Genomic DNA, 27346 nt, shown 5'->3' with positions numbered 1-27346 from the left:
TGAGAGAAGGAGACCTGGACACAGGGCTAGCTATTGATTTGTGTGTTTTTTTGTATTGTGACATCCTTTACTATTAACTTCCCCATGTGTGTGAATGTGTGTGCGGAGAGTGTGCAGCGGCCCCTGGCTGCCAAGCTCCCGGTGTGATCAATTAACTAGGAGCCACCTCCAAGATCTGTAACATCCATCCTGGCCCATGCCCCATCCCTTTGACCCATGTATCATAGCAACAGGAACTCTGGGGGACACAGCTGTGGGGTGGGTCTCCGGCCTCATGGTACAATCACAAGGGTACAGGGGTAGACGATCCATTTGTGGTGTGTTGTAGCATTATGGACTCACACACTCATTCATCAGCACATGTACAAGCACACTCATTTACTACCTCACAAATGAAGTATGAGCATGAGCCTTCACATCACATTAAAGCTAACTCAAATCTCTCCTTATTGCTTCTGACACTGTGGCACAATCAGCCATCAGTGAGACCACATCTCTCTTTGCATTACATCACTCCCCTTGTGAGCCTCTGAAATAATCACATCTCCATAAAGCAAAGAGGAGTGGGATCCATGCGGTGGGATCAATTACTGTATCATCTTACAGCGGGACACACACCACACCCCCTTCTTCAGTTTTAGACATGGTGGTGGTAACCTACTCTTGACCTCAGCCTGACTGAATGTACTGAGCTGCTGCCAGCACTGCAGCTAAAGCGCAGCTGGAATAATAGGCCATGCTCTGCCAATGACACAGTCGTCAAAAAGAATGCATGGAAGCCCGGCAAAGTTAAGAGGAGTTCAATATGTGGTGATAAAAAAATTATGTGCGCAGACTAAAGTGTTAAGAAAGTGAATTGGAATTGACAGAAACATTACACTGACACGTCCGCCGACTCTTTCCCATCAGACCTCGCATTCATTTCTCCATTCTCATCTCTTCCACTGGTCCAGTGATTCCAGAAATGCTGAGGCACCATATGGCAGCATGCTGCTTCTGCTGCCGCCGCTGCCGCTACCACTGGGACAAAGCAGCTGGCCAGCCGCTGCTGCCCCCCACACTCCGAGAGGAACAGGAGGAAGTCTGTTCAAACTTCCCACTTTGTACATGCAGCAGTTAAATAGTGAATTGTTACAATAACTTGGAGACATTCGAATGACTACCATATAGAAGGTAGTCTCCAGTCTGGACTGGGTTATCACACAGTGGAAGATTACTAAATGCTACATGATAGGATACACATCATCAGATTGGTCCAATCCGGCACCAATTCTCCTGGTTACACTGTTCAAGTAGTAGCCATGTTGTGACTGATCCACATCACTGTAAACACAGTTTCTCCATTGGTGTCATTATAAAACAGTTTCCGCTGCCAGCTTGATTAATTCATTCAAAATGGGCAGCTGACTCAGTTTTAAGTTCCACAGCAGATTGGTGTTGGGAGGCATCGATGCATCTCTTAACAAGTCAGAAATGTCTTTTTTTTTATCACTCAAAGGTAAAACACATATAAAAATAACTTAAACTACAGCCTTTCTCCTTGATGTTTAACAACAAAATTTGCATGGCTGGGAGAAAGATGTGGGGCGAGTAGCAACATCCTCTATCCAAGAAAAAGCAACTGGCTTTATGGGGAATGCGGTCTAACTTTACAAGCACAACAAAATACCACTGCTGTGAGATAGAGGCTACCAATCATCCCAGCAATGGTTTACATTTTTATGTTTCTTTTTTTTTTCTTTTTCTTTTTTTTAAGTGTTATTCCAAAAGCAGGCTGACTGAGAAGAATCAGGTGGAACTGCTGGACCCATATATTGTACAAATTCCAGAAAGGATTTTTAGAGGGGAAGGGAGTAAGACAGAAGGGAGAGGATATTGTTACTTTCAAAATTCCCTCTGAGTTGTTTAATTTCTTTTTCTAGGGCTTCTGACTTTGGCGCTGCTTACTTTGAAATCAAAAGATAGGAATAAGGTTTTGGAGACTTGGAAACGTGGAAAGAAAGGAAAATAGGTACAAGAGGAAGAAACAAGATCAAGGAGGAGACACAGTAAGGAGAGGCTGAACTCACCTTCCTGTATTTGGACACTTACATTTCCAGACCACAGATGCAACAAGGTTGCTAAGCAGAGGAACAGCCCTTACAATACCCACATTAGAGAAAAAAATGCCACCATCATTCTGATAAATATAGGCAGGTGAAACGAGCGTTTCTCTTTCATAGCCCACCTCAACAATTACATCAACTTCAGCAATATGACTAGCAATAAAGCTCTCATAAAGAATATATTATATTGAGGCCTTTATTTCTGTAAGGTTCCCATCTCGCCTTGAATTGTGTAATAATCGCCAAGTGGAAAGATTGCTCTTAGCACAGTAGTGCTTGCCCCTGCACAATACTTGCAAAGCATCATAAGCAGCAACTGAAAAACATACCCCACCTGAGACCAGCTATTAAAACTTCAATTGTTGGGGGATGACAAACACAACTTCCTCAGAGTTCTTATTCAGCTGAGAAGGCATTTTCCTGGGAAAAAAGCCAAAGCGCTGATCTTACCTTCACCCAATCATTCCGAAAAGATATTGCTTGTATCTGTGGCGCGTGGGAATTTAGGTAGAAATCATGCGATTTCTTCTGTCCTCTCAGCAAGTCTACTGTGACTCAACCTGTATGGGACACTTGCTGGTGCCTGTACCAGCATGCACGCATACACACACAAACATCCACGCTTATTTGTCACATTGTGACAGTGGGAAGGGCCAGAGGCATGATCCTATCACTACTTCTTTCGAAAGAGTCAAAACACCGAAATGGAAATGGACATTTCACAGCCTGAAAAAAAGATCACCAGTGTTCTTTTAAGATACTTCCTTTGTTAACGTCAAGGGGTTAGGAACATGCCATTCTTTGAAAATGGAAGTGGTGGTCTGGGATCTGAGTCCACATCTGGTAGTTTGTTCAGCTATTTTTTCCCCAGAGTCCCCAGGAGTTGAGGAGAAAAAGGGGCCTTGAAGGCGCTCTCCAAGCGCCTTAACAGTAGATGCGATGGGAGATCAAAGAACAAACAGATAGGGAATTGAAACACGTGTCCGTGCACTGAAACTGAAGCTTGGCCGTGCAGCACCAAGGCAGAAACTGGCTGCATGTGTGAATGATGACATCAGACCACCCACATTCCAACTGAGCAGGTCCAACCACATACGTAGCATAGAGAAAAGTGTGGCAGTCTTCAGACACACATTCTTCTTTTTCTCTTCTTCATCCTTTTTGTTTCAGTCTGCCAAACTGGACCCTACTGGCCTCTTTTTACATCAAAGCTAATAAAACTGCTTCTTGTTCTATTCCCCAGTGTTCATACATGAAACACAAAGCCCCAGGTTACGCTTGTCTTCCAAAGAAATCAAACACATAAGTACATTTGGGCCATCTCTACTCCTTATTTAGGCTCTTATATAGGTTACATTGTTGTCCAGAGCAAAACAAAGCCTAGTTTATTAATAGAGGAGAAAAAAGTCATGTTTGTCAAATCATTCAGCAGGGGTGATGAATGCAAAGCTATCAGCCCAGTAAGAGCAATCCATCACAGCCTCACAAGACGGAGCAGGGGGAGAGTGTGAAACGTCAGACAGACGTGAGCGATTGAGAGAGAGTGAACGGATGACAGGAGAAGACCAACCGGGAGACTGGGGTGGATGAAACAGGAGTGGATGGGAAGGAGAGAGAGGGAGGAAGAGAGAAGGTGATAATGCATAAGACACAGGTAGTGTCAGATGAGACAGACACACACCAAGTCACCATCTGCCTGCCACAGCAGTGTGCCGCATTGAGTCCTTAGATAACCTCCAGCTCTAACTGTAGTGGCGAGTTAGGGGCTTATGGGGGTGGCCATTTATCAGCCAATCGGCCCCACGTGAAACAACACAATACGCAATTCCCACAATCAGTGAGTCACACTAAAGAGGAACACAAGGACTTAACATTAGGATCTTTCATTACTTTGAACATATGGCCAAAAAACAGCCAAGGGTATTGACTATTACTCAACAACGCTTAGAAAAAGGGGAATTCAAAGGAGATGAGGTTCTGTCATGGCAACAGGGTTCATCCAAGTTTTCCTTTGGCCATGTGGCCAAATCAAAGTAAATCAGTGGCTTTGTATCAAATAATATATGTTCCTGATTGAGAAGAAGCTTCTAAGATGCAGTTTTTTGCTCCTTGTATTAACTAGTATGACATTATTTGAAACATTTTTATCAGCCATCCCAGCAACGTGGCTCTGAGAATGGCATTTCTAACAAGACTGCAGAGTCTTGTTCTCATTACTGCTGAACAAGGTGGGATGATCATTTTTGAGAAATTCTAAACCTGCTTCTGTCTTTTTAGTGAGAATGCTACACTGAAAAATGGTAGGATGGCACGTTTAAAAAAACAACCTGCCAAGACAAGTCAGTCTTGGAAAATATTTCCTTTCTACAGCCAGTTGGTAGGTGAGTTAGAAAGTATGAATATGACCAGAAATCTGCCATTTAACCTCAAGCATCCAGCGGGGTTAAATGTCTATCTGGAGGGTTGTAATGTGAGGTAGCAAAGGTAGCATTATTCATCTATTTTTCCTGCAGTTTTCCAGTCGGTTTTGACAGTCTAACCACAGGCTTGCTGTTAACCTCCTGCCTCACCAGGTGTGATATGAACTCAACTGAAATATAATATTTAAAAGGCGGTCTGCTGATATGAGGTGTTTCAGTCGAGCAAATCAACAAGATCGGTAACAGAGTGGCTGTCGTATTACGGGTCTGACTGTAGGCAGGACCGGGGTCCGGGTCCCGAGGGGAGGAGGAATGCGAGGCATATGGTTGTGATTAAAACAAGGGCAGCAGGAGCACAGAGTTTACATTAGCATGCTGCCTAAGGGGCTGTGGAGCTTTATGAGGGGCTGTGCCAGTCACGGTGCTCAGTCTGCCATGCTCAAAGTTTACAGAGGCAGAACTGAGAGTCGAGATACGAAGCAGGAGTGTATTTTTCTACCTGTCTGCTGTACGGAGCGAGTTTATTCCTTCGCAGTGACTGGTTTTCAAGTTTTCATGTCTCCTTACTGCCAAAACCCAGTGGGATAAAGTCAGGACAGGAGAGTTGGCAGAGGAATTTTGTGAAGAATTAATCAATTCACATGAAATATAAACTTGATGAATAAACTTGACTTAATGTGCAGTTTACAACTGTGGTTTACCACTCGGAAAAAAGGGACGCAAGCAATTAATCATCATTTACATTCACTTGGATCAAGGATAATGAATATCTTAGAGAGATAATATGGTCTACTGGGTTTTCAACATAAAACTCAAAATGAGGGAAAAGCACATGACATGAAACAGTAACAGTAACTCGTACAGCAAAAGGGTCAAATATGGGAGGGTACCACATCTCAAGCAAACTGCAGGGCTTTGACAGAAAGGTGAACTGAGAAAGAGATAGATGATGATGATGGGAGCAGAGAGAGAGGAGGAGGAGGGTTTGTTTGAGTATGTTTACACTGCTCCACTTTGAGCAGTGGGAGGGAGTCATCATTACAGACAAGCACCAGCATCTGACACGACTGAGCATGCAGCATATCCATCACACACACACACACTCTCAAACAAAGGGATTAAAGCGAAAAGTCCTACCTCAGACACTCATGTACTTTATATCACCAATCTGTGATCTTCACTGCATTCCGAGATGTATTTTTTGATTAAGTTTGATCTTATTGTTTGACCACGTGTTCTACAACCTGCCACATCTTTTTGTATTTCAGTTGTGGAGAAAAGGTGCATTCAGCTGTGTTCTACATGTAGGCCAAGCAAGAGTAGTGAGCGATGACATTATACGTTAAATGAATCCTTGCTCTTGAACACAGAGGAAGCGACACCCAAAACCTGACATTTAAAGTTAATCTAGAGGAGTTATTTTATTACTTGAACCCATTCCAAGCCACTTCATATCAAGTACCTTCCTGAGTCTTAATTCACTATGTGTGTTTTTCACATAATGAAGCTTATCAAATAGTTCTATATTAAAATCAGTGAAGCCAATCCAATTTAAATGTTTGACAGCTGAACAGTTCTGTAGAAAGAAAGACAGCCTGCGTCACAGCTTTCCTTTCATGGTTTCCACTGGAGTGGAGCTTCAGCCTCAACTGTTATGGCAGGACGCTTGGACAGAAATATGTGCTCCATCTCATTATCCCCAGTGTGAACAACATTTCGAGTGCAGTTTTCAACCAACCGCTGCACTTCAAAGGCAGGATGCACCACTCTTTTAACCCAAACAGTGGATATCTTTGCTGAAACTGCTGGCTTATATTTATCTGCAAGTGCCACACTCCACAGCTTATTTGGGTGCAATGCAGCGCATTAGGAAACATCTGTAGTGTTTAAAGAGAGTATTTCTGATAGATGGCATGCCTAAGGCACAATGGGTTACAATAAACAAATGATAAATTGGGCCAGGCTTTAAAATGCAGATACTACTTCATTAAAAACTGATTTCCTTTGTTACCAATCTTGCATATTTGCTCAGGACAACTCCTCTTTAGCTTCACGTTTCTGAGCAATCATCTGTAACCATCTGTTGTGTACGGAAAATACATAAGCACAACTGAAACCAGAAATGTGCTTTAAATACATCATTATTTCCCTTGAGTTTTCCCTTCAATTTATGCACACCTGAGTGGGTGAAATCACATATCAACAACACACAGACGCATCATCATTTGTGTTCTGTGCTGCCACTCCTATCCATCCTTAGCATACTGCCACAACCTACACAGCACACTGCAGATTGAAAGGCGAGGTGGAATTTGTAAGAAAGAGAAAGCAATAACAACAACAACACACACCTCACCCACAAAACAGGAAATGAGAGTGATTTGTGGCTGCTGATTATTGGCACAGTCCACTTTGGGCTGATTAGAGAGGGGGACCGACAGGGCACGTCCATTCCTCCTGACATGAAATATGGAGGTAATATCTGTTTCCTTCTGTCGGAGGATCCCCACAGTTTAATGATTCAGCCAGCGATATCTGACAGACACACACACACATGCAAAGACACAAACATGGAATATGAACCACCTCATCTACCCATACATTACTGCTGTCAAATAAAAAAAAAAAACACACATTACAACCATTTCTAAGTTACAATTAAGTGAAGTTGTGGTGTCATTTATGTGTGGGCACTGTGAATACCTCCACTGTTGATTTAAAAAAGTACACACACATTTTTCTCTCTCAGTCAGAAAACATGCAGACTAAGACTAAGTACCAAATCCAGTCAGTAAAAACACTGTGTTGTCAGCTGACTCAACCCCCGTCTCCCATCATCCACCCATCCATGGCTTTGCTGTGGCCTTGTTCTCATTCATGGTTCACCTGCTGAGTGTCAAAAAAAAACGTGACAGCACCGCTAGAACAGTGTCAACACAACCACTGTTTAGTGTGGGAACACAAAGAAAGCCAGGCACCCAGGGGCCTGGAGAGGAGGGGCCACGCGAGGTGATGCTGACCCAGGACAGAGTGACACGCCTGGGGCTAAATGCCCAGGGGGTGGGTGATCTTTCCTTTACCCAATGGGAGAGGAAGCAGGGAGAAGAAATGAGCGAGGGATGAGTTTAAGGAGGAAGGGAGTGATGCAGTTGTGTTACACTGGGTTTACTCTCATGTGATGTAATTGGATTCCTGGCAAAATGGGCTTGGGGAAAAGGATGGAGGACAGGAGGTGGTGACTGAATGGAGAGGGAATGAGGGGGATGAAAGGAGGAGGAGGAGGGGTTCATAGGCGACAGGGTAGAGGATTGATTTCAGTTTGAACGCTGGAATGAGTCTCTGGGGAGAGGGGCTTGGTTGGTGGAAAAGCCCGGCCGGTTCTGGTGCTCGGCTCCTCGGGGCTCCCTCGGCTCCATAAGGCCGAATCAAGGCGACCGCAGCCGCTGGAAGAAACTATCCACACCCAGATTTTATGACCCACAATGTATTCTGTTCAATCAGTATAAGGGAAAGAGAGATCCCTAGAGAGAGAGAGTGCGAAAGAGAGTGAAATTAAGTTAAGATGGGTGTGAGCTAAAATGCTAATGAGAGTGAAATGAGGTAATCTCTCCTTGTTCTCTCTGGTTGTCTCTGGTTCCCACGACTCAAGACTCAGAACCGCCTAAACCTCAGCTTGTAATTCTATTTTATAAAACGTTTTTAAAAATTTTGTGACTTGACTGATGAGTGCGTCGCAGCATCCGTTGGAGGTGGATTTGGTCTGTGCAATTACAGCCAGGCATGAAAACGCAGACCATGATTTACTTAGAATTTTTATGTTTATGAGACACGCCCGCTGTTTTTATAATATGGTTGGTGGCAATCTACGTGTCATATTAAGGGTAAAAGATGTTGTCAGTTTGCACTTAGAACAGCTGGAGAAAGGCAATGTTGCCAGGTGAACAGATCGCCAAATGCTGATGTCAGAAGCTGAGGCTGATAATACGTTTATCCATCTGGAAGCTCAATCTGCACTGCACTATATGTCTGCAATGAATCTCAGGTATTTGCGACACAAGGGTCAAATTTCAAAATCTCTCGTTTTAAGCATAGAATCTGTGTTACAAGACACTGCATGTCAGGGATGAACACGAACATAACAAACTCTTGTCCTATACCTCAATCAGACCTACATAGTCCTCTGCCTGTCATTCAAGCTGCTATAAATAGAATGATGGGCTCTGTGGTTGACCTAGGCTGTGGTGCTGAGCGTCAGGTAAGACTGAAATACCTCCATGTACAGCTGGCGCTTAGCAGGGCAGAAGCAAGTCAGAGAAATGGACCAGATGAGCAGGTACACACACACACACACTCACAAACAGACACATGTTTAAAAAAAAAAAAAACTCCCTTCCCGTGTCTGCTCTAATTCATCTGAGTGTCAGGCAGATGGGGAAATATGTAGTGGGTTAATGTGTGTGTGTGTTTGTACCTTCTAGCTGCCAAAAAAAGTAACTGGAGGTTAAGCCAGGATCACAGTTTGGATGGACGACCCCCCCCCCCCATCCCCACACACACGTTTACTGAGCCACATCTGAACCTTTTAAGTTGGTTACCTTGCAGAGGTGACACTATGCAAAATGACTGTCTAATGGAAAGGCAATCTATATTAATTACTCCATTACTAGGAAACACGGCTAAATCTGTAGAAAGAAAACATCAAATCCTCCACTGAGAACCAAAGCACGTGCGTTAATGACAAAAATATTGCCTATAGGTTGACATTTCATAAGCAAATAGAAGTTGAATGCAAATCTATTGCTGACTCGAATCCAACAAAGACACAATCGCCCAAGGAAAAACTGGTGGCAAAATATAGAGCTGGCCTATGTTTAGAGCAGCAAAACAAAGTCACTTTTATGACCTTGTTTGTGCCTTTTGGCATACAATGATTTGGGCAACAGTAAAAAGCTGTATTTAGACCACACACAAGCCAGGGCACAGTTGCCAGCACACACACATACACACATACACATACACAGGGCCTGTGGTCAAGAGTCTGGATACTGGGAGAACAAAGCAACACATTTTTCCTCTGCTCTCTTTTACAATGGGGAGCAAAGCTATGACATCATTTGTTTAAAACTGCATTCAGATATAACTACCTTCCCAGCAACAGTTTTCCTGTGGAAACATTAATGCTGCTTCTCCCATATTTCACTGCTGCCCTTAAAATAAACTCAGGAATCACTTAAATCGTTCACACATCTTTCACATACACTGTACTTTACAGTGCTGCCTGTAAATGTTTCACTTTCACTCTTTGTATTTCAGTCTCTGTTTAATTCACAAATGATGCAGTAGTGGCTTCAGTGATAATTACACCTCTTTGCTTAAGCTTGATACAAACATTCCCACATGTATAATGACTGAGGTAAGTCATCATCAGACAGTTTGTCATGCTAATCCTTTGGCCTTCTCTCTCCTGCCTGCCATAGATTAGTGGAAGCTGGGACTGAAGAGCAGCCAGCCTATAGCTTATCTAGGAGGGCAAGCCTACAGGGAACAAAAGGTGCTTGGAAGCACTGATGAATCCACTTCCTGGGGCTTTCTGGTAAAATGACATATTTCTATTCACGACTGAGAGGAATGGAAGGAGACTGGGCTTGATAGAGTAGTCACAGAAAGTCTGTACCCTATTTGGTGATAATTGCACAGAAAGAATCAAAAATAACAAAAACTGGTCAGACAAGACTGTTATCCAGATTTAACCCCCAGAGCACTCAACTGTGCTGTGAATGTACAATTAGAATTTTATACTGCACCCAACAATAATCTGTTAATCTGCTAATTATTTTCTTAATTAAAAATGTCAAAAAATAGAGAAAATGCCTGTTAAAATTCCCCATCTCCCACAGAGATGTTCCCATTCAGTTCAGAGACAAAGAATTAGCTGTAATGAGACTTAAACCAGTGAATGTTTGGCATTTTTGCTTGTAACATAACTTAAACAACTAATAAATTATCAAACTAGTTGCCAAATAATACACAAATCATTACAGCTCCTAACAGAGTTCCACAAATCCTTTATTTAATATCCTGTTTTTATAAAATAACACAAGCACCCAACACACCAACAAGTGGCAAAGACCCAGCTCCAGACAGATGTGTACAACAGGACTGTTGTACCTCGCTGTCTGCGCAGAGAGATGGCAGGAATGTGGTCTGTCCGTACTCAGACAGCTAAACAAAGTTATCTGCCTGCAACATCATGAGACTAAAAGCTTCTCCTCTCCCCACCACTGTTTATCTACCGCTGTCCAAATCTGTGTGTCTGTGTGTGTGTGTGTGTGTGTGTGTGTGTGTGTGTGTGGGTGGGTGTGTGTGGGTGTGTGTGGGTGTGCGGGAAGATTTTATTTAGTAATCAGCCAAGCCCCTGGAGATGACCGGCGCCTTGGGATTTAGGACCCCGTTGCCACAGCAACCAAAAAGGTCACCTGACACCAATCACCTCAGACGTCATGTTTACACTCTCCAGATGAACAGAGGGGGATAAGAGTGGAGGGACAGAGAGCACTCAAGTGTGGTATTTAACCAGGGTAAAGACGCGTCGGCCCAAACCTCGCTGAGATAATCAATCTCTGTGGAGTGCCATCAACGGTGAACACACAGTTCCGACGCTTTACACACAGTCGGGCAATTCAAATGTTAAGTCCGGCGAGGTTTCACTGCCCCCTGAGGAATTTGCATTCACCAGTGAGGAAGCGAGGGCGTAGTAAAAACAGGGCGCATGCGGGTGCGACCACACTTCCTGGAAACACAGTAGCCTCTGATCTCTGATCTTTCTCCCGCCCTCGTGATGCGTTCTGCAGCAGAGCATCACCCAGTGCACCTGCTGACAGGTGCAGTGGAGGTATGCTGCAGTTTCACCCCAACCTGTCTGACTGGTTCAGGTATGGGAACAGGCGCCAGTACACACACACACACACACACACGCACCCACAAACAGCAGAACAGAAAGGACAGTTTGTATGTAGGACTGCTTTGTCAGGTGATTAATCAATTACTGATCATTATGACCAACAACTGAGTCAGGAAATTGCTTACAAATTACATCCCTATTAAGGAAAAACCCCTTTTGTCCACACCTGCGATTTAAGAAATTCTATTTTGCCCTACAGGGGATATATCTGTGGGCTGAAACAATTCAGTTTTAAGACAACTGAACTCAAACCACGTCTTATTCATTTTTCAAATGTCCCTCTTATGTTGTAAACGACTCATAAAGAATGTCTGATGCTGGCATGTTCCTGGGCTGTCAACTGACAGCAAACCAGAGACGCCATGACGATAAACAGGCAAACAGCCCCGACTGGCTATATAAGATTCCGACCATTCCTACCAAAAGGACAGCGAAAAGGCTGGGGCCACATGGAGCTAATAAACACACCAACTCACTGGCAGCATGGGTGGAGTCTTCCTAGATTACTATTTGTCTTACATGCTCTGGAAGAAAAAATTGAAAAATGTGGGATTGTAGTAAATAATTGAAGTAATATACAAATAATCTCAATGGGACAATCTTAGCTTAGTTCTCTTTTATGACTTCTAAGAAGATTTATGATTTACATATGTTTATTAATGATGACTGAATGAATGATTAAAAAAATCAATAAAGTATATCACTGCCTGATTTTTTAACCTCACAAATACTGTTGTTAGAATCGACATGTAGAAGTTTAATGTATGCGCCTCTAAATGTTCTGAAGAGATGAGGCTGATACTGACCAGCGAGACTCATTGGTTGTTGGTATGGTTTATTGGTAGAGAAGGGGAAGATGAACATGAATAATAAACCTAACAAACCTATGACTTTTTATTATCCTCAAACAAACAAACAAACAAACTGAAGGCATGAAACAGGTTTCACATAATGACCCTTTGATAAGCAGTTGGCGGTTTTTATCAAGTCTCATCTCATTGGCCCATTTGTGTTTGAACAATGAGTGTGAAACACACCCCTGCCAAACGTTCCATTATGCTGAGACCTGTCGGACTGCTCGGCATGTTCTCGAATTTCCATGTGTCCCAGACATGTACCTCCTCTATACCAACAGAGCAGGAAATGTCAAGCGTACCTCTGAATATCAACCAAAACAAAGAGCATGGTGGACAGAGGCAGCACAATGGACTGAGGAAGTGACACATGGGAATTAGAGTTGGAGCAACAGAGAGTCAGAGATAGCGAAAATGGATCTAAAAAAAGCTGAACAACAACAACCAAAAAAAGGTCCCTTCAAAGGGAGACAAGAACTCAGCAGCCGGGCTTGGTTACATATGACAATGCTGAAAATTACTCTGCTTATCACAGTCGCTCCCACTCTTCTTTTCCAGCTGCTCTCTGTGATAACATTGTTCTGAAGTGTGTGGTGCTTTCTCTGACCCTCAAGAGTCTTGGGACCAACACAATTCGACGCTTGTAATAAACTCCCTCTCGCAACAACAGTATCTCCAGCCGTGTAGCGACAACTCCAAAACAGGCCTGTCATGCGCGCTGCTAAAAAACCCCAGAGTCAGTGTGACAGGAAGAGAGTACTACTTGTCCACGGTGACTCAGCATGCAACTAGGCCACAATCCAGCCCCGACTGTCCCTTTATCAGCCCATTTACATCAAGAAGAATAGAAATCAACCGCCCCTGAAAAGAAACAGTGTGGCTGTGAGTACTCAGAGCCTAAGAGCCCCACAGGGAAATTAGATTTCTTGTCTAATTTATGAGCTCTGGAACCCAGCACAGCTTGAGGACATGGAGGGACGTCTGTGTTCGCCAGCAATCTTCTGCCTATTTGCGCCATTGAGTTTTTAAGAAAATAGGTGATTCTCTGTCTGTTAAACAGATTGGTCCAATACATCACCGGTATAGGAACTGTCATTTCATAGCAAGGTGCATTGAGCGGGAACATAAAAGAGAGGGGAGGATGGAGGGATAGAGGTGTGAGACAGAGAGATCATATTTTTAAAAAAAGCATGCTGATGTTGCACATAGGTTTTACAATGATGGGGCTGGCTGAGGAAATTCATTTCCAGGAGCGGGTAGGAAGATGACTTCCAGCCAGAGTGGCCGTCATTCGCAGCTAACAGTCTAAATTGACTGGACTATAAGTCATAGTTGTACTAACTGGCCTAGTCTTATCTCTGGCACTGATAAACAATGTCAGGCAGGTAAGTATAGGGATGGAAAAGTCAGAGTATATATGCTGAAGACATGCACTCATCACAGTGGCAACATTTAAGACAAGCTAACAGTAGACCAGGTGAGCAATTTCGTACTTTTTTTAGGCAGGGGAGGGTTTTGGGTAAGGTGCAGCAGCATTTGCTGGAGTACAAGCCATACTGGGACCAATAAAATAACTGTCAGTGACACACAGCAGACACCTGAGAGACTAAAATACTGATCTGGGCCAGCTACAGCTATGTAAACAAAGCATTCCTGAACAGAGAGCAGAGTGCAGAGAAACTGGTGTGTGTGTGTGCACGATGAGAGACAAAGAGTGAGAAACAATTGCCGTGCATCCAAAGTTTAGGAAAATAAATCTGCATGTTTTAAGCTTCCATATTTAATGCACAGTAATGGGTCACCTATTTAATTTCAAATGTGAGCATACAGTATGTCTATCTGTGTGTGTCTGAGTAAAACTGAAGCTGATGGTACTGGGGCATTACCAAGAAACAAATAGTAATTCCAACCCAGCCCACAAAATCCTGCTCAATTGACCCAACACACAGCTAAAATAAAAATCACATGATGCCCACATAAAAGCCTTGCAAATAGTATCAACAGTCTGCTATGTGTGGTAAACCTCAGCTTAACAAAGCCTCCATCAAGACCAAGACAGTCAGTCAGTGTGCTGCTGAGCAGTCATTAGATAAAGTGAAAATACAGGCATGATGACAAGTGCTGGAGGCTCTGTGTCAAGTCATAATCCTGCTGTATGGCACTATTTCCATATGGGCATCAGATTAGGCATCACGGTAGCCACTACTAGCATGACACAGCTGTCTGAGACTGTCCCTACTGTCATTTTTATTCTCTGAAAACCCTGGTTATTGGACAAGCCGCATCCTGAACATGCAAGAATTTAACACTGTGAAGTGGGAAATGTGATTTTAGGTAGATAGGGATGCCACTTTAGTTATCAAAAACACACATACGACTGCCTGATAGTGATAGAACAGCATCTCTGTAATGGCAAGAGGCTTTTTTGTAATGTTCATATAAATTTTTGTGAGGCCTGTGTTTTGCTTTAATTACAACCACAAAGTTTAGAGTGGCATTTTATGTGAGAAATGGGCGTTTTCACTTGAAATATTAAAATCTGAGTAAAAAGCCAAGCTTCTCCGCCTCATAACATATGTTAACTGCATTTTGTGGTGTTAAGTCTATATAAGATCAGACATGAAAAGAAACTAGAGAGGCAACATACTGCGTACAAAAGATATATCAAGTCAAGTCGCCATAATTTTTACAGCTACAAGGAATGAAGAAACAACCTCATGTTCTCTGGACAGATAAGTGTGTGTTCAGGCATTGCATATGTTTGCCACATATGTCATATACAGTAGAAGATTTTCTTGAATTATGGACACAAATTGACTCCCACTCAAATGGCAAGTTTCTTCAGATTACTCAGCTGAATCCATTTTATAGCAGCTGCTGTTAGAGTGAGTGCAAAACTAATGTAGACTTAACTCAATGTCAAATTTATTCAGGAAAGGGACATGATGTTCATATGCTATAAAACCCGGGAGAGAGAGTTGTGATGAAGATGTACACTTTCTTCCTCTTTAAGGAAGAGGATTATCCTAATCGTGTGAAAATGTGAAGTCAAGGTGTGAAAATTTACATAAAGAGTAAATTGCAATTATATCAGCCATAAACCTTAGCCATATTGTACAGATAAAATTTTCAGCACCCTCTCAGTTTTGACACTGTACAATAAATCATCATAAATTTTCACATGATGGACAATAATGCATTAAAAAATGTAGGTTATCTATCAGACTGATGGATTGTTTTGTTTGTTTTTTTTTTTGCCACATTGTCTGTGGAATACTTCAAAAACCGAATCCACTTAAGGAACTTCCTGAAGTTGGTGAAACAGAGTGGCTCAGCTGCTGATGCTGACATATAGAAGGTGGCAGAGCTGTCACATAAACGGACGTCACCTCAAGACAATAGACATTAACATCTGTGACTGATACCAGTAGTGGAGAGAGAAGATGGACACCGGTGACCTCTTAATTAAGGCTCAATCTTTTTCCTGTCTTTGCTAATTAGTCTCCGCTTGTCTAATTAAGATTCTATCAGTGAGCCGTCACATTTTACTCACTGTACTGCTATAATGAGGCCTGTACAGTAAATGATGGTTGTATGGACTCTCTATGTCTGCTAAAAATGAGGACAAAGTCTCTCTATTGTAGTTTTCATACAGTATGCGTACTGACCTTTAAGTACTCATATGCATACTGACCTTTATGTTCGACTATCAGACACACAAACGCACACAATGGGACAGCGTAACTTTGTGCTGCCATGGTGCTCAGTGCTACCAAGGCAGTCAAAGCAGTCAACCGGTCCCACAGCTGAACTGTGCTTCCAAGGCTGTGTGCACCCACTTAGACTTGGAGCAAGTGGTATTTGCAAATAGTTAGCATCATTTTGACTTTCAAGACTTGTGCAGTGTGCACAAATCCAGTTACTATGACCACAGGGTGAGAGGATGAAAGGAAAAAAATATATATTCAGTCCTATTTGGCCTACATTATCTGTATGTGAGGAGGTGTTGATAAAATTAGGGCTGTGTCTATCTTCAGTGTTTTGCCCCTACAGCTTGATATAATTAAGACCACACACACACACACGCACACACACACACACACACACACACTAAAGCCTTACTGGACACTTGTGATTTTTTTGTGTGTGTGTTTTCTAGCTGGAAAATTACAGAGAAGTTAACAAGTTGAAATTATACCAAAAGCTCCTCCAAGAATCTGTTTACCTAAACTGAACTGTTGGAGACAAACTGAGTAGATCTGGACCAAATCTGCATTCACTCATTAAGTTTGACCAGGTCACTGATGCAGGTTTTTGATATTTCTTTAAATGACTTTAAGAATAGTTAGCAAAAAATAGCAGATGGCCAAAAGACATAACAATAGCCAAAGATTTCATGATAAAATGTTAAATATGAACATTAAGTAATGCACGGGACCATTCTCCTCCTCCTTCAACATCTAGCTCACTTCTTTTGTTCATTTCTTGGCACAAATGAGAACAAACCACTCTTCCTTCTGCAGCCCTTTTTCAGCCCAATCAGTTAAAAACCTAAGTGATGTTTTGCATTTCAGCTGACCAGAGAGCATTCCAAGAAGCAAAGAAACTCTTGTGTGTGGTCCCCCTTCATAAATTGAATCATTTCGTGTGTGTGTGTGTGTGTGTGTGTGTGTGTGTGTGTGTGGTGTGTGTGTGTGTACCACTAGGCTGAAGAGGCATGAAACTACTGGAAACAATAGAGGTTTAATGTGAGTGGTACAAGTGGTGATTGAGTCATGCAGTGAGTGCGCAGCTTTAGGGGACACACAAGAACAGCTGATGCACAGTCATCACGCGGGGCCGCACAGTTCGGCACAGTCCGGATATCAGATAGCTGTGATAGCCGTTACGCGCTTGGCCCTTAGCTGCTAAAAAGTTATTACTGAACATCTATCAGTACTGGGAGGCCACCTGCAAAGCTGATGACACAACCATATCTCCCCTGCCATCATGAGAGATTACCAAGACCATTTGGTGTCCTGAAGGCTTCCAGCTAACCACAGGACATGCATGCTTTCTCAATCAAGGCTGCCTCAACGATGCTCACCATTACACAGGCAGATAATTCCAGATGGGAGGGCTGCAGGCATCCTCTTAACTGTGCTCAAGCCACGCACACAGAAATGCATAAATGCTATAACATCTCTTACCAGGTAGCTTGTGGTGAGAGCAATTTCTCAAACTAAGCAGTTTCAGATACATTACTGTCATTTTCCTTCAGAGATTAAGTGTGGTAATGCCTGAATATGCATCAGATTCTACAGAAAAATTATTAGAAATTGGTTAAACAATGTGTTTCTGTCTGCTCAAGCATTTATTGCAAATGTTAGCATGTTCAGCTTGTTAGTTTACTATAGAAGTAACCTATCTCAGATCAAGAAGCATTTCTTTCTACATTATTTCGGGGAGTTTCATCACTGCTCTGTTCATGACAGCCCATCCACTGTGTAGTATTTCCCAGCTATGTGGAAGCAGGTCCTGAATGCTACTTTATCACAGTGAGGGGTACATTAGCGGCTTTGTTGATTTGAGGAAGTTTACACTCCAGCAACTTCAGCCAAACTCATTATCCAAGATAGCTTTACCTCTGCCAGACACAGTGGCTAGTCCTCATTATGGCCAGAAATGAGACTTTGACTACCTCTGTTGAAATCAAAAAGCATTTCATGTGATAAATCACTGTGACTGTGAACTGCATATGTAGCATAGCAACAGTAAGTTGTGGCAACTTAGCTTAGCAAACAGCAAATTAGTAAATTTACTTCCTAAAATAGATACTAATAGATACTTCTACACATACGCCAATAATCATTTCCTAACAGAACAGACTAGCACACATCATTCTGTATTCATTATTTCAAATATCCCTCAGGCATCTTTTTAAACTCATAATCCACCACACTCTCCCCCTCACTACCATCCACATAAAGCCATCTTCAATGCTTTGCCACACACTGTCATCCATAACTGCTGTGAAGTGACCTGTTGGACGATTCTTTTCATTAGGAGACTTAAGCAGGAAAAAGGACAGGGTGGGGGGACTCAGTCAGTACAGGCTGCCCCTTAATAAGAGCCGTCACAATTCCTCCCATATTCAGGCGACAATGAGCGTGGAGAGAATAGATGGAAGACTCGAGAGGGGAGAGATAAAGAGAGCAGACAAGATGAATAGAGTGAGGAAAGATGAGGAGGAGGAGGAGGAGGAGGAGGAGGAGGAATAAGGCAGTGTGGCTCAGCAAGCTATTGTTGTGTGCCGCATAATTGCCACCGCAGGAAGACCCCGAGAGTTTGGGGCTTGTGAGTGTGCACGAGTGCGTGTGGCTATGTGGTGTGCATCTCACTGCCGCGGACAGACAGACAGACTCGTGTCTAAATCCTCTTAATCAGGGCTAGACTGTTCTCTAAACCTGTAGATACTCCCTTGTTTTGTCTGCGTGTGCACATGAAATGTGCGTGAGTAAGCTTCCCAAAGACTTTACATTAATGGGATTTGTGTAAACACACCCCAAGGCCTCAACCAGAACATAATTAAAGGTGAAGAAAAGAAGGAAGAAGACTTTGGAAGAAAGGCCTTTATATCTCAAAGAGCCTGAGAGATAAAGTATAGATTTTCTGGATGTAACCACAACTAGAAAGATAACAAGCTGAGGATTGCTTTAACGACAACAAATTAACTCCATGTAAGCTTCTAAGTGTCTTTTTACTATCTTGTATCGCAAGAAGTCAAATATGCAGCGCAGTAATATCGCAGAAACATGAGGTGTAGTTAAAAATGCATGAGCACTTAACTGAGTTTCTTTGTGCTTTCAGTCCCTGCTGATTTAAAAAGAACTTATAAAACCCTCAACTTTTCAAGAGGCTGGCAGCATTTTTCTTGGGCACATCCACTTGCTACTGGGGCTCGTCTCAGCCATATTAATAATGCCCACAGCCACGACCAATCCCATCATTTTGCTTCCGAGTTGTTCCCGCCGCAGACATAACCACATCTCATCTGAGTTTAACAGTAGCAGAGCTGACAGAAAGACTTGGCCACGTCAGCCTGTCTGGCACGCATACGGGCACACAAACATGCACACACACACACACACACACACACACCACTACTATCTGCAGGCATGCATATGATCCCATTCTTGACTTCACACAGTACAAAGAACAGAGCTGCCCCTGCTCAAGCATTGCAAAGACTCTGTACACAGTGAAGGCTTGCAGAGACACTGTGTCAGCTACTTGGTACAAAATTTCGCCACTCATGTATTTCACATTTGCAGCACTTGCCATTCAAAAGGTTGCTTTGTTACTGCGAGTCATTTTGGATGCACAACTGATGTAATGCTCAAAACCAAAACTCAAAACACGGTGCCATAAAGCTTATAGAGCAACTTAACAGTGTGTTTTAGTAAGAACACACCCCATTCACAAATTTGAAAAATGCATTCAAACCCAGGCTGTTGAACTCCACACCCTCTCCAATCCCCCTGTCAGATTATTGTTTCAGTGTCCTCCTTTCTACTTTCTACCTTCAACAACAACAGCATGTTTCAGCTGTTTTCAGCCATTTTAATGCATCTGACTGGTGGAATACATACAGTTTATTTGTCAATGCCATTATAAAATGGCATATAAAAAGTGTTTCCACAAACACTTTCAGTTTTATTTATTCAGTCACAACAGGCTGCTGACTTAGTGTTTTTAGTGCCACAGCAATCCTTGATGAGACCTCACATAAAAATGAGTCAGATGTACTTTGAGTTGAGGTACCAGAATCAACAATCAAGAGAGAAAATGCTGGATCGGTGCAGACAGAACAGATGATGTGTAGCCCCAAATACCATAACACTGATCGACAATCAACAATACTACTGCTACCAGTAATAGAAGTAATGCCACTTGGAGGGGATATAAGGAGTGTGGTGTCCTATGGAACACCTGACTTTTCAGAGATTTTTTTTTGGTCAAGAGGACAGAACTGCTGGAAAATAAGAGAAAATAACTTTGGACGCAGTGAACACTGTAAAACAGTACCAGGATATTCTGTGACTGTACACAAAATTACTACCTCAAAAATGTGGATTTAGCATGAAGTTACTCTTTAAGCACCTGAAACAACATGCATATTTTCCAGATCTTAATGTTCTTCAAAAAATAAAAAGCCTTTGATTGAGGCATTCACCTGCTCTGAGGCTGGAGGCTAATTTCACCAAAACAGAGGATGGTTGTATCTCCTAGCTGGGGGATTATGCTAACCAGGCAGTCAGAAGGCCTTTTGAGAAGATTTGTCAACTTATCCTACACTTTGTCTTGGTTAACGGTTACTAAACCAATGCAGCCTGATATTAAGCTTAGGGCATTTATGTCATTGTGCATTCTGACACACATAAGGGACTCATCATTTCATGATAAGACAGATGGAGAAAAGCAGACCGTGGTTAAATGACTGTGCTACAAATCCTCAAGAACTGACCACTGAGAAAAGAGAGTGATGACAGATTTCCTTAGATCTGGCTCAGTATTATACTGAAAAGGCCTCAAGGGGAAACCGGCAATGATCTCGTCACCTGCTTCCTTAGTAATAGCTACAACAGCTATAAAAGCAACAGCTGCATTTGGAAACTATGCACATGCTTTGATTTCCAGTGTAGGCCATAGTAAAGGTCATTCAGAATAACAGCAAACCATAATGTTGTGTAGTCAACTGATGTTCAAAAATATAAGGAGAGTGTTTCTCTCTCTTTTCTCTCTGGTTTCGATGTTCCTTGATGTTCAGGACTCTTCCTCTGGAACTTTTGTCAGATGTGTCTAAATCCTGACGCATTCCACAGAAATACACACTCCTCTGCTACACAATCTGAGGACACTGGATAAGAGCAGTCTTCAAAGGAAAGCAAAGAGAACAGCCTGACTGCCTCCCCCACCCTAAACTAAACTCGCTATCGTAAATTAGTTGGCCTTTCTCTTCCTCTGACAGAGTGTGTAACCGCAAGTGCCAAGTGTGACCAATGCCCATTCACACTCAATACACCAGCCTACACTTGAGCTAATTAGGAAAAGAAAGACAATTCTTCAGCAAACAAGAGGAAAGGCTGCACACATGTGTATATGTACCTCTTTAGTGGGATTACAAAAAGTGCTGCATTAGTGAGACAGCATTTCATGGTCTATTTAGTTGGTAACTGAGTGTCCCTCCAGTGTATTTAAATGCAGAGCTTAAGCTGAGCACTGACACACATAAACACAAATTCAGCTCAAAGTAGCTTATACTGTACACATATGACTTCTATCTCTCCCTCTTACTCACTTACAAAAACACACACATACACACTCGCATAGATATAAACACACACCCTGAAATTGAAGCCAGAGATCTTTCCTAAAGCCAGGCTATAAGGGAGGAAGTGAAGTCGTTCCACTGCTGTCAGAGAATACAAAGGTGGAAGAATGGTTGGCGCGAGGAGGGGTGTCCAACTTCCTGCTGAGAGAAAGGAAATAAACACTTCCATATGCAGCCTCTGCCAGAAACGCTCACACACATACACGCACAGAGCCTGGAGTTAATGCAGTAACACGGTGCTGTAAATTTGAGTACTAGGGAGGGCCCTAGTTAGCAACTTGCGCCGCCATATGAAAGGGAGAATATTTTCTGCTTCCAGAAATTTATAGCTAGCAAAGTCTCGTTCATCACAGTGGCTCTATAATATAATACAGCCTGGAAAGAAATACACTCTGATTCCTGATCAGTCTGGGAGAGAGGCTGTTGGGGTTTTTTTTTTTTTAGTGAAGAGCATTTAAATGTCTAGTGTATGCGTGTGTGTGTGTGTGAGAGAGAGAGAGAGAGAGAGAGAAAGAGAGAGAGTGTGGTCATATAGAAAATCCTGTTAACTGAGGAGACTCACCAACAGCATACCTCCTGCCTGGGGAAACCTGTGAACCCTCAGCCACATGCATTTGCATTACGCTGCCAGTGACAATCAATCACAATCCCTCGCAATGACCTTATCGATACACACCCTGGCCGTTAACCTTAACTTAGAACGTAACGGTGCCCATCCTTCTGTGTGAATGAAAAAAACATGCACACACACTATCACAAAAATTTCCCTGATTATTAACACACCCAACGGTGGTGCAGTAACACCAGAGAGAGCACTACCCTAATCTGCTCTCAATCTGAAACATCTCTGTTGTGACTGTGTTGTTTGCACAAGCATGTGTTCGTGCATGTGTTATCCACAGTGTCAGCCGTCGATCGTTTTGCATATGTGGAGCAGTAGGTCATCTTCTTATGAAGATTATCCCTAAAGAATTTCTGGGGGGGGGGGGGGGTTATCAGACTCTAATCATAATGGGAATTTCTGTTTGCAAACACGGCATACTGTCTTTGCCATTATCGCACATCACTGCGTGAGTATTAAACATTAAAGTGCATCAGGGCGGCCTGTTTGTTTAAAAGGGTGAAGAGTCAGAGTGCATATCTAATAGTCTGTAATTACATAATCCAGTCATTTTCCCACAGCTTCTGCCCAATCAATACACAGTGAAGAAGTGGACTTCTTCTGGCTTGGGCTAGGGTTGTGTGTTCTGCAGTGTAAATGTCTGTTTGTCTGTGTGTGTGTGTGTGTGTGTGTGTTGTTCTTTTTCACTGATACCTAAAGGAAACATTACAATCTCTGTAGTAGCACTGGTTAGAGCCTCTTATCAGCTCAGACTAGAAATGTCCCACTGCTAACAGGTCTGACTAAAGCACTGAAGGTCTCGACCTAACACTTTTCAACACGTCTCCTTTATGCTGCTGGCAGCCAACAACAGCAAAGGCCTCCTGAATATCAGTGAGCCAAGACACCACAGCAGTACCTCTCCTCACATCCCACTTGATTAAAGTGAGAAAATGACACAAGCTCTGGGTAAAATTAGGTCACTTAGATTTTACAGATGGCCCTTGTTGCCAAGCATATTTTCCCAATTAAGGCTGATTAGGGAGGGAAATTCCCAGACAGCGTGAATTATTAAAAACTTGAAATGGAATCTGATCATGTGATATTGTATGGCTCTGACACCCGACATCCCCAGATGGGTTCTGGAATAAAAAAAAAGGGGGTAGCTGAGAGCCCTGAGACTTCTGATTGGCTGAAAGTGGGAGTTTCCTCTCCTCTTCCTATTGTTTGAAGCCATCACAAACTGCAGACAGATTGCAAGGGTGCACAGTCAACTCTGGATGATGATACACAAACTGAATTTTTAAAGTCCCTCGAAAGTACTGCTATATAAAATGACCAAACACTTTCCTGTTTACATGTACCACAATAAAGTTTCCAGAAAGGTCTATAAATCCAGCACAGGCAAAAAAAAAAAAAAAAAGATGTGCACCACCTGGCACTATGGCTTGTTTACTGCTGTTTTCCTGTAGCAAGATTTTTAGCAGAAAACACTACGCCTGCAGTTACTGAATGGGAGAAGGTGAGCTGCCAGTAGCACCCATAATTTATAATCAACTCGAAACAAGTAAATAAAAAGTAACTCAAGTGTCTAAGCCTGAACACACACACACACAGATTTCCTGAAATTTAAAAGTAATCAAAAACTGATTAATTCATCTTAATACCATTTCTTTCACTCATAATTTATCCACACAGGTGTTTTCACTTACTTTGCCTGATCAGGCCTCTTCTTGAGACTCTGTGTGGTTGTGTACACATCCTACTGTGACATTTCCAAATGCCACATTTGAAAAAACATTGATGCAAATACTAGAATTTATGATAGCCCTGGTGTTGTGCATGCAGGTCCACTGCCACACTGTCATGACTTAAATTAAATTAAACAGTCATCCTTAATGTTACTGTCAACACCTGTGCTTCTCCTACTATGACAAGTCAAAATGTCTGCTGTGAAAAAGGCCTTCTGAGGTTGGTGACATCACATAACGACTCGCACTGTTCCACCTGTGGTCAACCTGAACAGAGGTCTAATTAGTCAGTTAGTGAAAACACCTGTGTGCAGGACCTTATCATTGCTTTCACTTTAGTTTGTTCAGTTTGTGCTCATACTGAATTAGGACTGTTAAAAATACAAAATATATCCAACTGTGTGACATTACAGTTGCTACGTGCACATTTTAAGAGATATTTCTTTTATAAATGTATATCTATATACATAAATTTAAGATCCAAAAGTCAAGGATTTTATTCTAAACGTTCAAATGGTTCAAACTCTCAATCACAAAAAAGGAACAAATCAATTCTATCTGCTGGTTCAATGTTGGTTGTTTGTTTACGATAAAACGTCAGCACACACAATTGTTTAGAATTGCAAATTAGACCATGGTAGAGATGGTGTTGGCTTCTCGTTCGCTTCTGGTATTGTCAGTGCTGGACCATGTTTTCCATTACTCCCACTGTTCCCCATCCTTCACTTTATCATCTACAAGATTTCTCATTAAAATGGTAAAGATGTTGTGTAATTTTTTATTCCTTAATCTCTGGGAGAATAGTGCATTTTTCATGCTCTGTGCCGAAGTGATTGAAAATAGAACGTGATTGCGCAAAATTTCATGTGCAGTTTAACACTGCCCAACCCTCTGGTCTTATAATATCCATGATAATCACAATACTGGCCTGAAATTGATGTGCTGATATGCTGATGTTTAATTGTACATGTGGTGCCTTTAAAAAAAAAAAGAAGAAAGAAAACTGGTGCCACCTCTGAGCAGTGGCCCAGTCAATATTGCTGCAGGCGTTCACAGGTTATAAATATGTGAAACTGTCCTTGAAGAGTTGCTGCTCTTTTGTCTGTCTCTACAGGAAGTTAATGCTGCCCAGGCTGGCTCCGAGCATCCCTTCAGCAGTCTGCTTTAGCACGCTGGGAGCCTGTCACAGTGGCTCAGTGTCAAACTGCCCAGCCCTGCTGAGTCAAGCTGACCATGAACGAGCCAGACCAGCCGCACTGGCCTGATGTTCGTGTTTCTGTTGGGTGTCTGATACTTCCATTCCTGTTAGGTGATAGACAAATGTTGCCAGTCTAGCCTGTTTCGGGGAGTTGACAGATACCATATCCCAAACAGAAGCTGAAAAAGGCAAAGCCATATGTTGCTTTTTATCTGTATGAGCAGTAGATGATAGTTGGATTTAATGTGACTAAATAATCACTTATTTATTCCAAATGTGCCTGGCTTACTTGTAATATCCTATGGTATCACATGGTATTCCTACAAGTCTAACATGTAGTTTAATCAGGGTAGCTTATTTCTGTTCAAAGTAATGGGAGTCACACCCCTAAGAATTTGATTATTTCAGGTGTTCAATGTTGATTGGCTGGAGAGCTAAAACGCCATGAGCTGACACTTTGTTTGCAAAGGGTTCTCAACATTTGTACCATTGCAAACGGTTAATAAGGCGACAGAACAAAAAAGGAAAGCTGAATAAACAATGTGTGAGAGAGCATATATTGTTTCCATCTCCCTACACACGACAGGTGGCATTTTCTCGAGGGAGAAATGCCATTCAAAAATCTGTCAACTGAACTTGGCCTTGCACGTAGACAGGTACACAATGTCATTACGTCCTGGGGTTGAAGCAACCTCCCTTTGAGTTCGACAAACTTATACTTCACCTGGCAAAACTTATTTCAACGTTTTACCAACTTCAGTATTACCTGTACAACCTTCCTGCCTGGAAGCAAAGGCAATGTAAAAGTTCCTATTTTGACAAACCCTTAAGCTTAACTATACATTTCATGAGTGCCGAATTGAGGAGAACCTCATTCTATTATGATATAATAAACTTTGCTCAAAATTTAAACCCTTGTAACTTTTCAGTAAACTGAGCAACATTAAACTGCAAAAGATTAAATGGATGTTCTGCGTGCGCCGCTGCCTCCTCCACTGCTTACCTTGCCTGACAGTTTTCAACCTGACGGGACCTTTGCAGTTCTTTATCACTGTCTGCACGTCGTACAAGGGTAATCCCGAAATCGACAGGTTCTCCACCTCCAGCAGCAGTTCCCCTTCACTTAATTTCCCACTTTTGTAAACCATGACATCCTCGTTAATTTGCCCGATGTAGGCGAACTCTCCATTCTCCGCGCCGCCGCGCAGCTGCACATTCAAGTCTCCACGGGCATCTTTGGAGACTGAGCACTCGTTCACTCTGGAAGTCCAGTGATTTTTCTTAAGCACGGGTTTGGACATTGTGAACAGTTAAGAGCCGACACCAAAAAGCAGGCGCGGGGCTCTGCCACTGGGATGAGTTAACAGTCACAGCAGCAATGCCTCGCAGAAAGTAGACTTGTATCCGAGTGAAGCGCTGCAAACTTTCTTTCTCTTCCACAGAAACATGAGCGCCTCTGACTGTGTTGTCCCACCGCTCTCCCCGGGGTGAGAAATCAAGCCATTCCTGTTTGCCCCGAACTCACTCTTTACTGTGGCAATATTGTTTTCATCATTTTTTTTAACATCCCCGCAATTTAATCATCCTTAATCGATGTCATGTTACATCTGCCAAGGTCCCACTCACGTCTCGTGTCCACTTAGTAGATCCTCTCGGTTGTTCTTCCAACACAAACTCACTTTAAATGATGTTTCTTTTCTTCTGCTCGCACGGCTGTGCTCTCCCTTCTCCGTGTCAGAGCGTTGACTTTAACGGCAGCTGTCACGGTCCTCGGCTCCTTTAACCAGGTACGACGCTCTCGTGTACTTAGCTGAATCTCATTCCCACTCTGGTTGATTCTGCCGTGGCGCTGGGAATGTGTTGCTGTTCGTGTTGCATTCAAGCGCTGTCAGAATTATTAAGTTCCAGATGGGGATCGCATGAATTACCCATCATCGAAATGGCTCGAATGTGTTATGATATATAAATATTCACTGAAGTAAAATAAAAAGAATTTTTACTTTATCTGTGATATTCTGTGATGTAAATTTCAGGGTAATGTATGTGAATGTAAATGACAGTACATAACTTTGTAGATGTCATT

At 42.5% G+C, this 27346-nt stretch overlaps 1 protein-coding gene across 1 annotated transcript in view; it reads right to left on the bottom strand.

The window, feature by feature from the left end:
• The window catches only part of magi1b (membrane associated guanylate kinase, WW and PDZ domain containing 1b), a 130490-nt gene extending 103370 nt beyond the window's left edge, over window positions 1-27120 (bottom strand). The window contains 1 exon segment of the mRNA XM_018680105.2: window positions 26267-27120. Coding sequence (XP_018535621.1) covers window positions 26267-26564 — 298 coding nt within the window. The 5' untranslated portion in view covers window positions 26565-27120.
• Between the last annotated feature and the right edge of the window lie 226 nt (window positions 27121-27346).

Source organism: Lates calcarifer, linkage group LG12 (assembly GCF_001640805.2).
Source record: "Lates calcarifer isolate ASB-BC8 linkage group LG12, TLL_Latcal_v3, whole genome shotgun sequence".
Classification (NCBI taxonomy): Eukaryota; Metazoa; Chordata; class Actinopteri; family Centropomidae; genus Lates; species Lates calcarifer.
Note: the sequence above shows the minus strand (reverse complement) of the source record. Positions and strands in the feature narration are given on the sequence as shown.